Source organism: Phycodurus eques, chromosome 10, assembly GCF_024500275.1.
Source record: "Phycodurus eques isolate BA_2022a chromosome 10, UOR_Pequ_1.1, whole genome shotgun sequence".
NCBI lineage: Eukaryota > Metazoa > Chordata > Actinopteri > Syngnathiformes > Syngnathidae > Phycodurus > Phycodurus eques.
In genome coordinates this window covers 14745452-14764470 of record NC_084534.1, presented here as the reverse complement: position 1 = coordinate 14764470, position 19019 = coordinate 14745452, and the positions used below count along the sequence as shown (strand labels likewise).

Sequence of the window (19019 nt, the reverse complement as noted above, 5' to 3'; positions counted from 1 at the left end):
ATAATTTAATTATGACTCTTGTTTAGTGTAAAAAAAAAAAAAAAAGTGCTGTGTTCTCTCCTGGTCAGTCGATGTTTGACAAACCGTGTACCATTGGCTGGATCGTCTCCACCCTAATCAAAACAAAAACAAGCAGAGGGCTATTGGCCACAGTTGTGCGCCACCGATTTCCAACGATTCTCTGTTGAAAAGGCGTGTTGTGAAAAAAGACATATTAGCATTGCCATGGGGTCGACCTTGACCTTCAAACTCAATGTGGCTATTAGGTGTCACCCCTCACCAGCACCCCTGAGATGTAAAAGGGCTGACAGTTTTGACCCCTGATCCCATTTCTTAACTAGGCTGAGGTGCCAAATAACCTTTTGACCCAGGAAGCATTTGTAGGTTGCCTGAGCAACCTCCGATTGAGCAATGATTGACAAGTCCATGCACATTTTGTTTTTTCTTGAGGTGACAACAGTCCATTGCCAAACAAATGACAGTGCGTGACAGTTTATTCGAATACGTCTGGTATTGGTGTCAAATGTATTCAGGCCAAATGGACAGATGAAATATTCTATTGTCCTCTGTTAGCGCATTATTATGCCTGATAGATGCGGAATAAATTTCCCTAAATACATGAACACTTTACATGGAAATGAATGTATGAATGCAATGGATGGATGTCATTATATCAGATGGCGGTCTATGTAAATGAACCGCTGTGCATATTTGACATGTGGTGCCAATTGCCGAAAACACGAGGGGATCATGACAGGAATAAATCCGCCTATTTCCTCTGACACCTCATGTTCTTTGACATGCACCTTAATCCAAGGCCAAAGTAGTTTTGCTAGTAGGCATAGCTGTTGGAGAAGGGAAAAACATGTAATTTTGCCAGTTGTAATGGAGGGGTAGAGTATTTCATTATGACTGACCCAAGGGAATCTAAGGTTACCATCTGGCCACTGGCCACCATCACTGATTCTTGTTTTAATATGCAAATGGATTTTGTTTTTTCCAGCCCTCATGTAATCACAATTGTAACCCAGCTCAGTTGATGAAGACAAAAAGGTAGACCGTTTGCATAGCATCCATGCATATATAAGCAACTAAAGTGCGAGGGCGAGAGAGAAACCATCCAAGTCATTTTAACATTATGTAAAATAACACAGCTCACACAAATCACAGCTACTTTATTTCTGACATGTATTGTGCAAGACCTGCTATTGATTAAATGCAAACTATGATTTGAGATGATGGGGGGACTGTGTTGACACAACTGTGGGTGTGTGAACACACTGAGACTGGCAAGTGCAAGAAGTCACAGTGCTGTTACTGTCACAGTATTGTATTAAGAACAACTTGTGTGGAGTTGAGATGTCACTTTGTTGATGGGTGGACAACAGCATTAGACCAACCTAAAGTGTAATCTTTCTCACTTCACTTGAATAATGATTTCATTAAAAAAAAAAAAAAAATGTTTTTTTTTCATGTCTGTGTAGATTGTCAGTCATCCAAGTCATGGTAATCCACAAACGTTAAATCATAGCAACTGGACTCATGTTTCTTGATTTTGTTGTGATTTTTCTTGTTTTCTGAAAACGTTCAAATATGACTCAGGCAATTGGGCTACTAGGCCAACAATTTGTCAAGTCTCCAATTTTCTTTTGTAGCTGCAGCAGCTGCTTGTCAAACAAAAAAATGAGGTGCTGGAGCAAAAAGATTGTTTTTGTTAAACACCTTTAAACATCAAAATTGCATGTGAATGCTGAGAAATGACGAGCTGAAATGCCAATTCAGTGCATTAATTAAGGAATGTGACATTTTAAATAATATATCATATGATAACAATTCCTAGATATCACACAAATATGCGCCCAATGTTGACATCACAGCAGATGCATACCAGTCACTTGCAGGCTTTTGAGCCATTGGGACACGATTACTGCATAATTACCGGTAATTATTATGTATTATTGTTAGTCATGAGGTCACATTTGATCGTCTCACAAAAAAAAAAAAAAAACTGATAAGTATTTGGTGTTACAAAAGTAATAGCTCACAGCACCTGGCTCAGGGGTGAGCAAAATATGGCTTGCATGCTGTTTTTTAATCCAGCCCATGCACTGAGCATTTACATTATCAATAGTCCTGCTATGTTTATTGCAATAGTTAGCATTTTTTTCACTCAAATTCATTAATTAAAATGTATTGATTATTTATGTAATTGATTTACTATCTGTCTTTTTAAAATTCATCCCATTAAATAAATGGTTGATTGATTTATCATAATACAATTTCTAAAATGAGTAAAAGAAGCAATTGTATGCATATTGCAACATTCCCAAAAAAAATATTAAATATTTGGTTATATAAAATGAAATGATTTATAGATAATACAATTTCAAAACATATTTTACATATTTTACAAACACATTGTAACTTTTTTCAACTCATCTTCAAATGACCTGGCCCATCTGTTCATTTTCAGATACAAATGTGGTCCTTGAGCACAAATTATATAAGAAATATCTGCACATATTTTTCTTTGAACATGTTCAAATCTGTTCAGCGATGACACTGCTTTTAAGAAAGATTCAAATAAGGTAGAAATTAATTATTATAAAATATTTACAATTAATTGCTGAGAAATGCTATTGGCAGAACTGACATGAGCACAATAATGCTGCTTAGTTACAAATGGCTCGTGACCAGTCCAGGGTATACACCACCTCTCTCCCCAAGTCAGCTGGGATAGTCTGCTACTCATCCACAACCAGAATGAGGACAAGGCTTCTAAAAAAGGATGGATGGATGGATGGATAGATAGATTGATGGAATGCTGCTTAAAAGTATGTCACAGCTTATCATAACAAACCCAGATACCATGTGTCCCCACATAGGTGCTGTGAGCTGCACTGGAGTGACATCTGAGCAATCCTGTTGGAGACTTGGACACAGTGCTTTAAAGATTCTGTCATGACGTCATTGTCGCTGTTTAAAACACAGCGTATCATAGTATGCAAATATGCCCTCTCCAGGTCAGTTAGACAGCGCTTTTGTCGCGGCATCGTTTTTATATTATATTATATTTTCGTGACTAGCGCACAGTGGCGGTGCTCGCCTTAACGGCGCCCTGTGCAAAGTCCCATAGGTGCAGCCCCCTGGCCCCTAGATAACATTTGACATGGCCTGCAACGCTTTTGGGTGTGAGTGTTGAAAAAGTCTATGTGTGGGGCGTTGCAACATCCGCATGCCCCATGGTTTGCGACGCACCTGACAAATACTAAGACTAAAACTGGTAGGACTAATGATAATGCATTTATTTTATATAGAGCTTTTCTAGATACTCAAAAAAATTATTTACAAAGAAGTAACAAAATGTGTCTTTCCAATGCCTTGTGAATAAAGATAATACAGTTTCAGTAGCAAAAAGGTTTTCTTGCACTTCTGCTCTGTGTTAAGATCTGATTTGTGAACATAGCACATTAATGATTAATTATGATCCTAAAGTAAACACTGCTTTAAGGATTTTCAAAAGCATTGGATTGTCTTGGATTGCTTAGTGCTCTTGTTTTGGTTCTGAATATTGATTTTCATGCTGGTGGGAAACAGGGCTGAAAAATGATGAAAAAGTCCAAACTATTTCCCTTATCACCTTTAACAGAAAGCTGTGATGTAGTTCTTAAAATAACTATAATATGCAAGTGCGCGATAGATTGTTTTTAATGTGTTTAATAAAGTCAGAGAATATCAAAGTCTGAATGAGTTTTGACACCTCTATGTTCAGTGTTGGGGCTGAGAAAAATGATAGTTGGGCTGTCCTGAATAAAAATCATATTATATTCTGGAGTCCAACTCCAAAGACAGTGGCGGGAAGTAACAAGGTAAAAATATTTCATTACTGTACTTAAGGTAGATTTTTCAGTTATCTGTAGTTTACTTGAGTATTTATTTTTCTGACCTCTTTTTACTTTTACTCCAACATTTGAAAAAAGATTTCTATACTTTCTATTACTTACTTTGTCAAAATAGGCTTGTTAGTTTTTTCAACCTCAGCGGATGATACACAATGTAAAAACAGACAAATAAAGAGAGGTAAAAGAAAAACAAAACAAGATAAATAATTTAAAACCCTTTTCCACCTCAGATTAACCGCAAAAAAGTTAATTTGTTCTGGTAGGCTTTTCTTGCCTTTTTGGAACTGTTCATAATTCCCTGCACCTAGACCTTGGTTTTATCTAAAGTTCCATCGTAGTGATTTTCGAAGGGAAATTTACAACTGAGCTCACCATCGGAGTCTGCTCACTTATCTTTTAACCATCGGCGGTTAAGATAAAGGAGCATGTCTGGTCCTCAAAAATTGCAATTAATCTGTGTTGATACATGATTAATGCAACACTTTTTTGTGATTAATCGTGTGCATTAACGCGTTAACTTTGACAGCCCGAGTTTGCAACAAACATAACTTTTAGAATTATAGACGAACAGTTTAACTTTGTTTTTGTCTGACCATTATACATTTTCCCACTTGTGGTTTTTTGGGGTTTTCTTTTTTTAAGATAAGGCTTTTGTCTTGCCACCCTACCCGATAGTCCAGACAGATTGTTGTCACATGTACTGAACAGCCAGTACTTACCATAAATTCCTGCAGGTCCTTTAATGTTGCTTTTGGCCTCTTGGCAGTCTTTCTGATGTTTTTTTCCTCATCTTTTTATCAATTTCTGAAGGATGTCCACTTTCTGGTAATGCCATTTATTCTCCACTTGATGATGACTGTCTTAAATGTGTTTCATGGTATATTTGATGCCTTGCCTTCTCCTGACCAATTACTTTGAACAATGAGATCCTTCTGATGCTGTGGAAGCTCTGTGTGGACTATGGCTTGTGCTGTAAAATGTGATTACAAAAATGTCAGCAAAAGCCTACTCACATAGTTCAACTTTATGTGGGGTTAATCTGAACTACTATAAATGGTGACAGTTGTGGACTGACTCCCATTTAACATGAGTCTGAATGGGATTGGTTTATTCTGAACACATCCACAGTTATTAGAGGGTGTGCGCACTTGTGCAACCACATTATCTCACTTGTTTATTTTAATTTCCCTCTCTCAATTTTTCTTTCCAATTGTGTTTTTCAGGTTATAGATCACATTGATGGTGGAAAAAAAAATATTTATCTTTATCACAAAACCTAGCATTTGAACTGGGGTGTGTAGGCTTTCTATATCCACTGGATGGAGAACACGTTGTTTTGGTAGCATAAAAGTCAAGCCAATGCCAGCTGTGACTTGTAACGTTTTCTTTTTGCGTCTTCTGAGGACAAGCACTGTGTAATAAAAGGGGGAAACTATTTTATGTGCAGAGAAGCTTTTCATCAAAAGGTATCAAAATGGGCATTGTGTCGAGTAAATCTTGTTCTTCAATACCGCTTATTCCCACAAAAGTCACAGGTGTGCTGCAGCCTATCCCAACTTACTTTGGGCAAAAGTACGCCCCGGACTAATCGCAGGGCACATACTGTATTCACAAAGAACCATTCACACTCACCTTCACACTGTAGGAAATTTTGTCTTCAGTTAATTTAACATGGATGATTTGGAATGTGTGAGGAAATCGGAGTACCTGGAGAAAACCCACGCAGGCAAGGGGAGAACCGCCATAACATGTTTTAATTTTGTACAGACTATTTTTATCCAGTCCGGATTGATTATTTTTTTTAAATGGGTGGGTTGTGTAAGGAAGGGCATAAAGTTAATAATACATTAATTCATTTAAAAAAACGTGACAAACAAAAGCCAGCTCTTTTTTTTCTCCTGTCTTTAGTTTTTTTCTTTCTTTCTTTTTTTTTAAGACAAGTATCTGCACTTCTACTTAATTACAGAGTGTGAGTGTTTTTGCCAACTCTGCTAAGAGATGAATATGCTGTAGGAATTATGCACAACCAACTTCCTCGTTGGGCAAAATAGTTCCAAGCACTTCCTTCCGGTTCAGGTGACTGGCAAAGCCCTAGACTAGGACAAGACAACTGTAGAAATATTAAACCTATACACTTGTCTTTTTTTCATTCTCAGGCCATTGAATCAGTCGTAACGGGACTGTTCTGTTCTGCTTAGTTAGGACAGCACTATAGCGGCTGCTCAGATATGAGGCGAAACGTCTTCTAAGAGAGCCAGAACAATCCAGTTGCGATCCATTCAATGGGATGAAAATGAAATGACCTCGATGAATTTGAATACTCACAGGCATACTCTGTCTTTTGTTTTTGACAGGATGGGATTTGTTTTCATAGACGGCGCATCTGCATTGGGACAATTACTGGTGTATCTTGAACTTCGTGCAAGCGCAAGGCTCGCTGCGCGTGTTTGCCAATTTGGCAGACTGGTCTGTGCCAATTTGTGCATTCCGGCGCAACAGAGTGTGTGTCTTTGGTCATGTGCCCAGCATAGTAACAATTTGGTATCAGAAAGTCGCTCTGAACTTACCCTTGCTCAGACTGGGTCTAAATCTTGGCACAGTTGGTCTCATGCCATTTTGGTAAATATGATTGGGGCACAGGCTGACAGAGTTTGAGCTCCGCAGACATGTGTGGTGGATGTCAGATGTATTTTATTCATAAATTTGTGAACATTTGTGTATCAAACCCTCTGATTCATTTATTCATTCATTCATTGATTTCCCGTACCGGTATTCCTCGCGAGGGTCGAGGGTGTGCTGGAGCCTATCCCAGCTAATTATGGGCAAGAGGCGGGGTACACCCTGAACTGGTCGCCAGCCAATCACAGGGCACTTATAAACAAACAACCATTGACACTCACGTTCACACATACAGGCAATTTAGAGTCTTCAATTAACCTACCATGCATGTTTCTGGGATATCTGAGGAAATTGGAGTACCGGCGAAAACCCACGCTGGCACGGGGAGAACATACAAACTCCACCACACAGGCGAGGCCGGATTTGAACCCGAGTCCTCAGAACTGTGAGGCAGATGTGCTAACCACTCTTTACCGTGCCGCCTCCTCTGAATCACTTAAACCCACCCCTGGCACACAGTTGCACCGCCGCCGCCCCAGATTTACACCAGTCATGAAAATAGGGCCCAATGTCTTCAAGAGCCAACCAAAATGACAATCTCCGATGTTTAGGCTTCGTTTGTGTTTACATATACAGTATTATATCATTCATTCAGTCATGTTGCGTACCGCTTGTCATCACTAGGGTTGCGTGCTGGAGCCGATCCCAGCTATCTTGCACTCACATTCACACCTACGAGCAATTTCGAGTTTTCAATTTACCTACCATGCATGTTTTTAGGATGTGGGAGGAAACCGGAGTACATGGAGGAAACCCACACAGGCACGGGGAGAACATGCAAACTCCACACAGGCTTGGTGGGCGACTGGTTAGCACATCTGCCTCACTGCTCTGAGAACCAGAGTTCAAATCCCAGCCTGGCCTCTGTGGAGTTTGGATGTTCTCCCCGTGCCTGCATGGGTTTTCTCCGGGCACTCCGGTTTCCTCCCACATCCCAAAAGCATGCATGGTAGGTTAATTGAAGTCTCTAAATTACCCAAAGGTGTGAATTTGAGTGCGGATGGTTGTTTGTTTGTATGTGCTCTGCGATTGGCTGGCAACCAGTTCCGGGTGTACCCCGCTTCCAGCCCGATGATGGCTGGGATAGGCTCCAGCACTCTTGCAACCCTTGTGAGGATAAGCGGCTCAGAAAATGGATGGATGTATTCTGTTTTTATTTGTTTAACACGACGTCACAACTTCATTGGAATTGGGGTTGTAGTATGTACATATTCAACAGTTTGTTTCCCCACAGACACCAGGGATAAAGAAAACTACATTTTAGCAAGTTTGGCTTTAAAACATCATGCCATCAACCTGTAGTTATGCTAGTTATTCTCAGCATACACAGGAAGTCCGCTAACCTGTTTTCCAGATTTGGTCATGTGACATTACGCATGTAACATATTATGTACAGTTTAAATGTTACACATCCCCCATTTTAGTGTGAATGCATTACTCTCAGCGTATCTGTTTATGTACTATAAAGTATATTAACAACTGTGCTCTCTCTCTCTCTCTCTCTCACAGCGGAGCCCCTGGTGCAGGTGAATGGCAAACCGACCTGCTGCTTCTTTAAGTTCAGCCCCAAACTCATGTTCACCAAGGTTCTGAAGGCCCAACTGTGGGTGTACTTGCGACCACTGCAGCAGACCTCCACCATCTACCTGCAGATCCTACGGCTCAAGCCCGTGACAGAGCAGGGCACCCGCCACATCCGCATACGTTCGCTGAAGATAGAGCTCAACTCCAGGGTGGGACACTGGCAAAGTATTGACTTCAAGCACGTGTTGCAGAACTGGTTCAAACAGCCCCACACCAACTGGGGAATCGACATCAATGCTTTTGATGAGAGCGGCAATGACCTGGCCGTTACCTCACTGCGACCCGGGGAGGAGGGGCTGGTAAGGACCCTCAGACCTGTCCTGGGGACAAGGGATCCCCTTCAAACGCTGTTATGCAAGAGCTCAAGTCTTAATTTAATACAACCAGACACGACAACATAATGTTGGTGCAAACACTGATGTCAGATATTTTCATTGTTATATTTTTTTAATTAGCACATAAATCGCTCAGGACTTCTAAGACCCTTTGAAATGTATAGCCACTGTGTTCATATGTCAATTTATTAGCACTTTATAGACTCACCGGGGTGTCAAACTTATTTTTGTCGCGGGCCACATTATAGTTACAGTTTCCCTGAGAGGGCCGGCTCGTTATGATTGTGAAACTTTATAATTATTTAATCGCCTCATCATATTATTGCATATACAGGACACAACAAATTGATGGATAACTCATCAGAGGTCAAGGATAATAGTTTGTTCAACTATTGTTCAAGTTACTGTAAAAATGGTTTTGGTTACAAGAAATGCTTAAAATATCTTAATGTATTCATTTATTGCATATGATAATTTTTAATTTTGGTACATAGTTTAGGCAAGAATTATGGAAATTGGCACTTATGATTTACTTTTGCGGGCCACATAAAATGACGTAACGCGGTCATATCTGGCCCCCGGGCCTTGAGTTTGACACCATGTTATTGAGCAAGAAACTACATTTAGTCACATCAATCAAAATTGATACCATAAGGAAGTAGACCATGTGATTTTCCTGAGTCAATTAACCAAAAACGTGCATGACAACAAATTAAATTATTATGAGTAATACAAAAGAATCTAATGTAAATGATACAAAAATAAATATTACAAAAATAGATATGACGTATGTAAGTATTTCAATTAGTTTCCAATAAGGTTTAATCCGGACTCATTGTCAAACGCCCCACTAATATTAATTGTTGAACCAAAAGAGACCTACTACAGAGAACCAAAAAGTGAATTTAAAAAAATGAATGATTGTGCTGGACCAATGACCTTGTTGGAGTCATCTAGTCTATTCCTATAAATGTATGTGTACGCCAAAGTGATGGCTACCATGATTGTAACTTGTTCTTACTGCCCCCAAGTGGCCAGAAAAATCGTTCAATGCAGATGCAGAATCTTATATAAAAACTGAAGGTTAAATGATCATTCCACAGACGAATCTGTTGTAATGCTAAATAAGGGCTGCAATGAATAGCAAATAGAAGAGACGAGTTAAAGGGAACAGTCAACAAAGGTAACAGTCAATAAAAGCAGTTGTTTGAAGTTAAAATAGTATTTCTTTAGGGAGAGTGGACATGGTTTTCACAGTTAAGAATCGACTCCACCAAATATTTGCCAAGTGCTTGTTTGGGTCACGTATCAGAGGTCATCTCTGGTAGCTTGGCCAATAAAGTGCTGTCCTCGGCCTACGCAGCAGTGTCTGGTATTATTCTTGATGTAAAAAAAGCAAAAGATCCAAAACAAAGGCAAGATCAAATAAGCAAAGAAAAATGTTTTTCCACGATCCTCTGGGACTTTTGTTTCAACAACAAAGACCCTAAAGGCCAAAAGTGGTTTCACCCTCGTAGCTTTTCAGTTTGTATCTTCTTCTTCATGCGTCATGTCAACTTCATGGTTTTCCAGCTGGAATCACTGAAGGAAGAGGGAGGGAGGGAGGCTTTGCAGAAAAGTCACTCAATTATTGGCCACTATTATTTTTTGGTTCAGCATTCTAATAACCTGACTTTCAAAATAAGCAATCAAATCAAATTAGATATTTGGTGAGGAAAAAATGGCCTTTAAATATCGTTCTACCATATGAGGTGGCAGTACATGAATTCATGTCGGAAATAACCAGGTGTACCTGATGAAGTGGCCGCCAAGTAGTTAAAATGAGACAAAATGTTTGTAGCAGGCCCTGTGATTATTAACTGTCCACCAGTTCAGGGTGGAATCTGCCTTTTTCCAGAAATCATCTGGGATAGGCTCCAGCTCCATGTGACCCTGAACAGGATAAGTGTTATACAGCATGCATTGATGGATGGACGGACGGACGGATGAATGGACGGACGGACAGACAGACTGACTGACAGATGTTTTATCATAAAGTTTGAGTTTATGCAGGCTTCTGATGTCCATGTTCAATAACAAATGTTTACAAAGTAGTTTTTTTTTTCTTGGGGGATTAGGGGATTGGGGGAATCAATTATGAAACAATTGATTTGGTGTAGATTTGCATGCCATAAAGCACACTTCTATTTATTAAGTACACTTGAGCTCTTTTGGAACCCAATTGAAGAAATCAAGCAAAGATATTTTTTTTTTTTTTAATTTGCAAAAATTGATGTATACAGTAGTTATAAATAGTCTACACACCCCTGATCAAATGCTAGGTTTTGGTGATATCAGGAAAATGAGACCAAGCTGAATGATTTCAAAACTTTTTCCACCATTATTTTGACTTAACTTGTAAAACTTCTTCTTTTCCTTTCGGCTTGTCCCGTTACGGTCACCACAGCGTGTCATCCTTTTCCATATAAAGGATCATCTGTAAAACTGAATTGAAAAACAAAACTTAGGGAAGTAAAAATAAACAACTGAAATTATGTGTTTGCACAAATGTGGAAACCCCACAACAAAATGCCCCCCAAAATATGGGAAATTTTGTTACAGTCCAATGAAACCGAGGCTGAACCTTTTGGCCATAAATCCAGAAAGTATGTTTGGCACAAAAATAACACCAAATCACCAAATGTATACCTTACCTACAGTAAATTAAATCCATCCCTTTTCTGTACCGCTTTATCCTCAGAAGGGTTGCAGGCGTGCTGGAGCCTATCCCAGCTATCTTTCGGCGAGTGGTGGGGTACACCCTGAACTGGCCGCCAGCCAATCCCAGGGCACATAGAAACAAACAACCATTCGCGGACACATTCACACCTACAGGCAATTTATAGTCGTCAATCAACCTACCATGCATGTTTTTGGAATGTGAGAGGAAACCGGAATGCCCGGAGAAAAGCCACGCAGGCACGGTGAGAACATGCAAACTCCACACAGGTGAAGTCAGGATTTGAACCCCGGCCTTCAGAACTGTGAGGCAGATGTGCTAACTAGTCAGTCACCGTGCTGCCTCCAGTGAATTAAATATTCAATTTAATTGTACAGGTTAAAAGTTACATTAATTGTGTAAAAAGTTTTGAAATGATTTCTCTTGGTCTTATTTTTTATATAAAAAAAAAACATGGGTCTGTACACTTTTTATGTACTATAACTAATGCAGCTCACACTGAAAACCAATTGTTCTTAAATGTCAATTGAATCATAATTGGTTTACCTAAAAAGAACTTCTCTCTAAGTCAGCTAAAATTACTGTCATGGCTGCCCAGTGTGTTTAGCTACGTGTTTATGAACATTGATAAAAGTTATTGTTCGTTTAATGCGCATACAAACAACATACAAAAAAGTACAACTGTTTCTTAAGTACGCCAACTATTGTTAATAGTTTGTTGTTTAAATTAAGGGTCTTTTCCAGCAATCAACTATTAGTCTGTTTTAATCGAAAACTAGTTTTCCCACTTAGTGTAGTTTATTTGGTCAAACATTGAAGTCAGGTGCAATCAGTGGGTCTAAAGGAGACTTTAGTGCAGTTTAGATTAAAGGAAACGTGCATTTTCTCACATTTAAATGTTTAATTTAATTTATTAATGTCTGTAACTTTTGTCAACATACCCCATTAATCAAGAATGATAGTTGACTTGACACACCCCATTTCTTGTCTTGCTGAAATTAGCCCATTTTTAGGGGCCAGCCCTGTCTCATACAGGTGAGCGACTGAATACTGTGCCCCATACTGTATACTGCTGGCCCATTGCGGTCCAGCTTTTATTACCGTGATGACCAGGGCAGAGCTTGAGCCTTATGACTTGACTCAGGCTGGCGTATCTGCGTGTAGGCGGGCTACGCCACTGTGGGTTTGTTTGCAGCCAGCTTCCGTAGCCGCCAATCAAAGCAGCACCTCTCATTCCCTTTAAATGTGGCACACTCACAGTCTCGCATGGAGACATCTCGCAGCGATCCGTGCATGAGTAGAACATTGTTCCTGCTCTTGGCCGCTGTGGCAACAGGCAATGTGAGCAGGTACCCTTATCAAATACAGAATGAGCTGGTGATAACTGCTGCTGACTTAAATATGTCCGCACAGCTCAGTATCTGTCTGCCTACGCCCCGATCCAATTCATCAAAATTGCGTTGGACCAGCAGTCTACTTTGCATCAGGACTTAGTCATGGTCTGAGCAGGGATACGTTTAGAGAGACTTGCTGCCACCTAATTGTCACCCTGCCAGGCACATCTTCAAGGATACTCCCTCATTGTGCCGGAACTCCCAGCTTGGTGCAAATCGGTCTGCCAAATTGCCAAACGTGTAGCAAGCCTTGCAGGATCTGCCGCAATAGATGCACTGTCTATGAAAATAGAGCTCTGTGTATATGTGGCAGATAGACACGTCACCAAACACAAATACCGAAAAAATTTGCCAGATGTCCCATTTAAGATGGCGCAAAAAGAATAAACTTGCTTCAACGTTAAATCGCATAATGGCGGTGTGGGCCGTGCATTTGGTACTAGGGCCTTCAGTGGGGTCTTACCCGATTTAATCCACTTTTTAAAACCATCAATACTGTACAACAATGCAATATAACTGCATGAAACTGTGCCATGTTCGTCATCCGAAATAGTTCAGAATCAATATTTATCTAATAACATATAAAAACATAAAACTCTGAAAACGAAAAACATCATACCCACCAGAGATGCTGATTATTGAATATGTTTATGTGTGTTATGTGTGCAGATCGCGACAGATTTTTTTGTTAGTCGTTGGCTATAACTAAATTTTGGTCTGACCAATCAGAGGAAGGAAAAATGCCGACGTCATTGAGGGCCAGCTTGCTTGAAATGTGATTGGTTGAAGAAACAGTCACTATATAGTTTAAATTACATCACCCAGCAGTACTGATTTTGAAGGCACTGAGCAGATTAGATTGATATGGCAGCACATAGAGGCTGTAATCTGACTGGACAAAAAAAATCTAACATCAATGTACACGTACTGGAAGCAGTGCAACCAAGATAAACTCTACAAAATGAGAATAGACTGTTAGGAATAAATTCATACAACTTCATATACAGTACCCTCCAAAAATATTGGAATGTCATGCTTTTATTTCATGGTATTTACATCTAGATGTGTTAAACAACTCCGAAATCAGAAATCAGAAAGCAGAAATCTCAGTGCCAGATGTGTCCCCGTGCTTAAGCCAGTACTTGTCCAGGTCCGTCTAAAGTTTGCTTGAGAGCATTTGGATGATCCAGAAGAGGATTGGGAGAATGTCATATGGTCAGATGAAACCAGAATAGAACGTTTTGGTAAAAACTCAACTTGTCGTGTTTGGAGGAGAAAGAATGCTGAGTTGCATCCAAAGAACACTATAACTACTGTGAAGCATGGGGGTGGAAACATCATGCTTTGGGACTGGTTGTCCCAAACGTCTTCCATTTCAGGATTATGGAGGCCACTGTGCTCTTAGGAACCTTAAGTGCAGCAGAATTTTTTTTCTAACCTTGGCCAGATCTGTGCCTTGACACAATTCTGTCTCTGAGCTCTTCAGGCAGTTCCTTTGACCTCATGATTCTCATTTGCTCTGACATGCACTGTGAGCTGTAAGGGCTTATATCGACAGGTGTGTGGCTTTCCTAATCAAGTCCAATCAGCATAATCAAACACAGCTGAACTCCACTGAAGGTGTAGAACCATCTCAAGGTTGATCAGAAGAAATGGACAGCACCTGAGTTAAATATATGAGTATCGCAGCAAAGGGTCTGAATACTTATGGCTGTGTGATATTTCCGTTTTTCTTCTTTAATAAATCTGGAAACATTTCAACAATTCAGTTTTTTTCTGTCAATATGGGGTGCCGTGTGTACATTAATGAGGGAAAAATGAACTTAAATGATTTTCGCAAATGGCTGCAATATAACAAAGAGTGAAAAATTTAAGGGGGTCTGAATACTTTTTATACCCACTGTATACCTATGATGAAAATTATAGGCCTCTCTCATCTTTTTAAGTAGGAGATTGTGTCTTGCACAATTGGTGGCTGACTAAATACTTTTTTGCCCCGCTGTATATAAACCTTTTTATGGAGTTACCCCTTGAGATGAGTCATCTCTTTTTAGAGGAGTCCATCACACAAATACAATACACGTTAAACAACCCAACACAAAACATCCATACAAACAAATCTTTCCCCATACTTATACCGCCCACCCCTACCAATCACACTCAGAAGTAAACTAAACAACAAAATGCGCCAGTTCAAAAAAAGAACTGCATGAGTGAGTTTGAACGGAAATATGTAAACATAGGTCATACGTGCACATACAGTAATTTCCGTATAACATAAATGTATACAACTGCATACTGAGATAAATAAATGATTATTTACATGCTGGAACGAACAATTCATACATTACAAGCAGTATAAAAGAAAATCAAGAACAAGGAACAAACACAAAAGTAAACCTTAGCATGTGCAAGCAAGCACTGGATATTCATTCATTCATTTTCCAGAACACTTATCTTCACTAGGGTCGCGGGTGTGCTGGAGCCCATCCCAGCTATCTTCGGGCAAGAGGCAGGGCACACCCTGAACTGGTCGCCAGCCAATCGTAGGGCAAGCACTGAATATATTGGATCAAATTGAGTAAATGAGAGTTTTGCTTCAAACCCCCTTTCAGAAGCTTAGGGGCACCAGAGCAAGGTTGCTCAATTTTTTTCTTGGGTGGGGCAGGAGCAGATTCAGAGTGGTTTAATATGACTTAAAATGGATGACTTGAAAGATTGAAAAAAAGTAATGGATGTTATGGAGTCAGCCAAACTCTTCCAATCGAACGGAGCTGTCTATTTAAAAGCATGTCGTCCAATTTCAGTCCCTCCATTAAACAAAATAATCTTGATATGTCTGGCCTGAAGACTAGTTGGTGACCTGATGCCGACTCGAGTCGCCTCTGGTTCCGTAGACGTCTCACTGACGTTTCCTGGAGTCTCCTGGAGACTAGCTAGGGCAACCAGGGTGTCGCACTGAAGGAGACCTTTTGAAGAAAGGTGCTCACAATAGAAAAAAAGCTTAATGTCACAAAACTGCGATCAGTCATCAAAAACCTACGTGGAAATCTCTACTTATGCCTACTTCAGCCTCAGAAAATATCAGAACGATTGGCCCAATATTTTGGATTTTGTGGACATTAAAGCGTTTTCCTCAAGAGGACTGTCACGGCTTCCCTCCTCCGGTGGCTGAGACAAAACTTTGGGACATATGTCCCATTTGAGAGTTTGACAGCAAAAAAAAAAAGAAAAGAAACGAAAGAAACCTTAATAGATTACTTAGGTGACACGTCACTATTAGTGACCTAAGTATACTTTTCTATTGCTGTCGAACACTCAAATGGGCGATGTGTCTCGAAGTTTCTTCGGCAACCCTCCCCTCTTACTTGACTAATAGTGGCCAAAGTATGATTTTCTTTTGCTGTTGAACCCTAAATCGTTAGCAAGCTCCAGCAGCACCTGCAGCTATGCACCCACATACAACAACCACCACACCTACCGCACATTACTTGTTTTTCTTCAATTATGTCTTTATAATTGTGAGAATTTAAATCATGATTACAAATCTATTAATTGCCCAGCCAATAGGTTTAAAGTGTATATGGTTTCGTATGAATTGCGAGGTGTTATTAAGCCTATGCGTCTGCATTAATACTGTAAATTAAACCAACGTCTTGCTCTCTGTATGCTATCAGTCAGTCTCAGAATCATCTTTATTTTGCCAAGTATGTCCAAAACACACACAAGGAATTTGTCTCCGGTAGTTGGAGCCGCTCTAGTACGACATAAAGTATATACAGTGCTGTATATAGGCTTATTTCAGCCACTTTCAGGTGAATTGGTTGCCACCTTGTCTGGAGACATCTCCAAGACATCGTCCTGGTGAGAGCACAAGCAATATTTTGGTCTCCCGGGTCGCCGGAGTCACCATTACTCATCAGCCTCGGTGAAATAGGCCCTTAAGGCTATACTCTGTGCTATGAAGGTCAAGATATTGTTTGACGCACTGAGGACAATTTTAAAAATGCATTTAAAGCTAAACTACAGTCAATGAGAATGCCTTCTGGTATTCATACATAATACAATGATGTGTCATATCAGTATCATATCATATCAGTGTCATATCAGGACAAATCTAGCGAGATAATTATAAACAACTTCAAAAGGATAAAGATTTGAGTATGAGCTGTTCTGATACACTATATCTGCATAATCTAAAATTGGAAATAATAGTTGATACGATTCATTTTCTAACTTCGAGGGTAAAACAATTGATGGAACGGTAAAGTTTTCTCAAGCTGCGTCTTCTGCACAACTGAGTCAATGTGAGACTGAGAAAGGCTCAGATATTTGTATTCCTCGACTTTGTCCAGGGAGAGCCATCAAGGAACGTATTCAGCAAAGATAGATAATTTGTGCTTAAGGGAAAGAGCATACTGTAAGATTTATTTTCTATTAAGGACCAACTTATTTTAATTATACCATTTTTTTTAACTGAGTTGTAGTCTGCCTGTAATGTGCACACAGTTTGTAAGATGTCTGATTTGGAACAATAAATAACCATGTCATCTGCATACTATTTTCAACAAATCATAAAGATAGAGAAAATTAGTGGCCCCAGGGAAGAACCCTGGGGTACGCCCTTCTCAATTATAACAAATTCTGACTGGCTGCAATGGTCAGAAACACACTGCTGGTTGTGATGAAAATATGAGTTAAACCAGAATAAGGGCTCTCTGGATCGACCAATAGTGTGTAATTTGTCAAAGAGTAGATAGTAGTTGACCCTGTCAAATGCCTTAGTGAGGTCTATAAATATTGCACCCATAGTCATGCTCTTATAAAAAGAAGTGAATAATTTAAGTATGGTACAAATTTTAGAATTTAGGTTGTAAATGTATGTGAGTGCTTCTGATAGAGTTTAGGCCAGCAGAGAAGTCCTTGCTGGCCCTGAACAGTAAGAACTATGATGTGTAAAATGATGTCCTTTGATGGCGCCATTTTTTCTTTTCACCATGTAAAGGTAATTCATTGACAGTTGCTGCGGTTGTCCACCCATCTGTACCCTCCTTTATAACCACCTCTTTCTCTCCCTCCGCCCCGTGTTTCCAGCAGCCGTTCCTGGAAGTGAAAGTTCTGGAGACGACCAAACGGTCTCGAAGAAACCTGGGCCTCGACTGCGATGAGCACTCCACCGAGTCTCGCTGCTGTCGCTACCCTCTGACAGTGGACTTCGAGGCCTTCGGCTGGGACTGGATCATCGCGCCCAAGCGCTACAAAGCCAACTATTGCTCAGGCCAGTGCGAGTACATGTTTATGCAGAAGTACCCGCACACACACCTGGTGCAGCACGCCAACCCCCGAGGCTCAGCAGGACCCTGCTGCACCCCTACCAAGATGTCGCCCATTAACATGCTCTACTTTAATGATAAGCAGCAGATTATCCACGGCAAGATTCCTGGAATGGTGGTGGATCGATGTGGCTGCTCTTAGACTGCGGGGATGACAAGCGCTTGTTCTACGTTCATCATTCCATCAAACCACCCCAAACATGAATGGAGGTGTCCCCTGGCACCAGAACCCATTCCTTGGCACCAGATTTAAAAAAGAAAAAAAACAAGGGTTTCCATTTCCAGAAATTCTAATGATTCTAACTTGTAAAAAGTTCTGTATGAAATAGGAATCAAAAAGGGACTGAGTGATGGAAATACAGTACATTAAGTAAATGTGTGGAGCGGCTTCACAGAATGAGAGAAACCAATGTTTTATTTCTGTTGTTGTGTTTTTTTTAATGGTATCTTTGTGAAATGTCCATGTTAGTGGAGGGAGATGACAGGAGACTCAACCATTTTCAGTCCGAAGTTTCAAGACATTTTACTTCACAAACACTCTTGCTCATGATTGATCTACAAAAAAGGGGCAAATACGTCAACCAGAATCCACAATTACCTCATAGAAATCCAGAAATCTAGAGATAAAATGTTTTGAGGAGATCCAAAACCAAACCCTTAATCTATAACACCTTAGTGTGACATTCTCGCGGATCCACAAACCCTTTACACTGCTGCTTTGATTGTTTTATTTGGAGTCTTGTAAAAACTCCATAAAGCAACAGCGAGAGTAGATAGTACAACTATTTCCACTAAAGTAGTTACTTCAGATGCAAAATTAAGGCCAAAATGATTCATTTGCAGGTCTAATGTTGATCTTAAGTGAATTTTAACTTGTTGAATGGATACCTTTAAGTTGTAAATGACACAAGGAATTAGCAAAAGACTGTAATATGGGTTTATATTATACATTTCCTTCTTATTTCTTTTTTTAATGATTCTATCCCTGCTGTTATCGGAGCTAAACGATAACCATTCAACTCATAACATTGCACTTTCGGTCAACATTGGGCCAAGGTATGAATACATTTTTT

At 39.9% G+C, this 19019-nt stretch overlaps 1 protein-coding gene across 1 annotated transcript in view; it reads left to right on the top strand.

Moving 5' to 3' along the window:
• LOC133409199 (growth/differentiation factor 11-like) overlaps positions 1-18088 on the top strand; it is a 33766-nt gene extending 15678 nt beyond the window's left edge. Inside the window, exons 2-3 of the mRNA XM_061688905.1 lie at positions 8091-8464; positions 17708-18088. Coding sequence (XP_061544889.1) covers positions 8091-8464; positions 17708-18088 — 755 coding nt within the window. The remainder of the gene's footprint in view (positions 1-8090; positions 8465-17707) is intronic.
• The last annotated feature ends 931 nt before the right edge of the window (positions 18089-19019 follow it).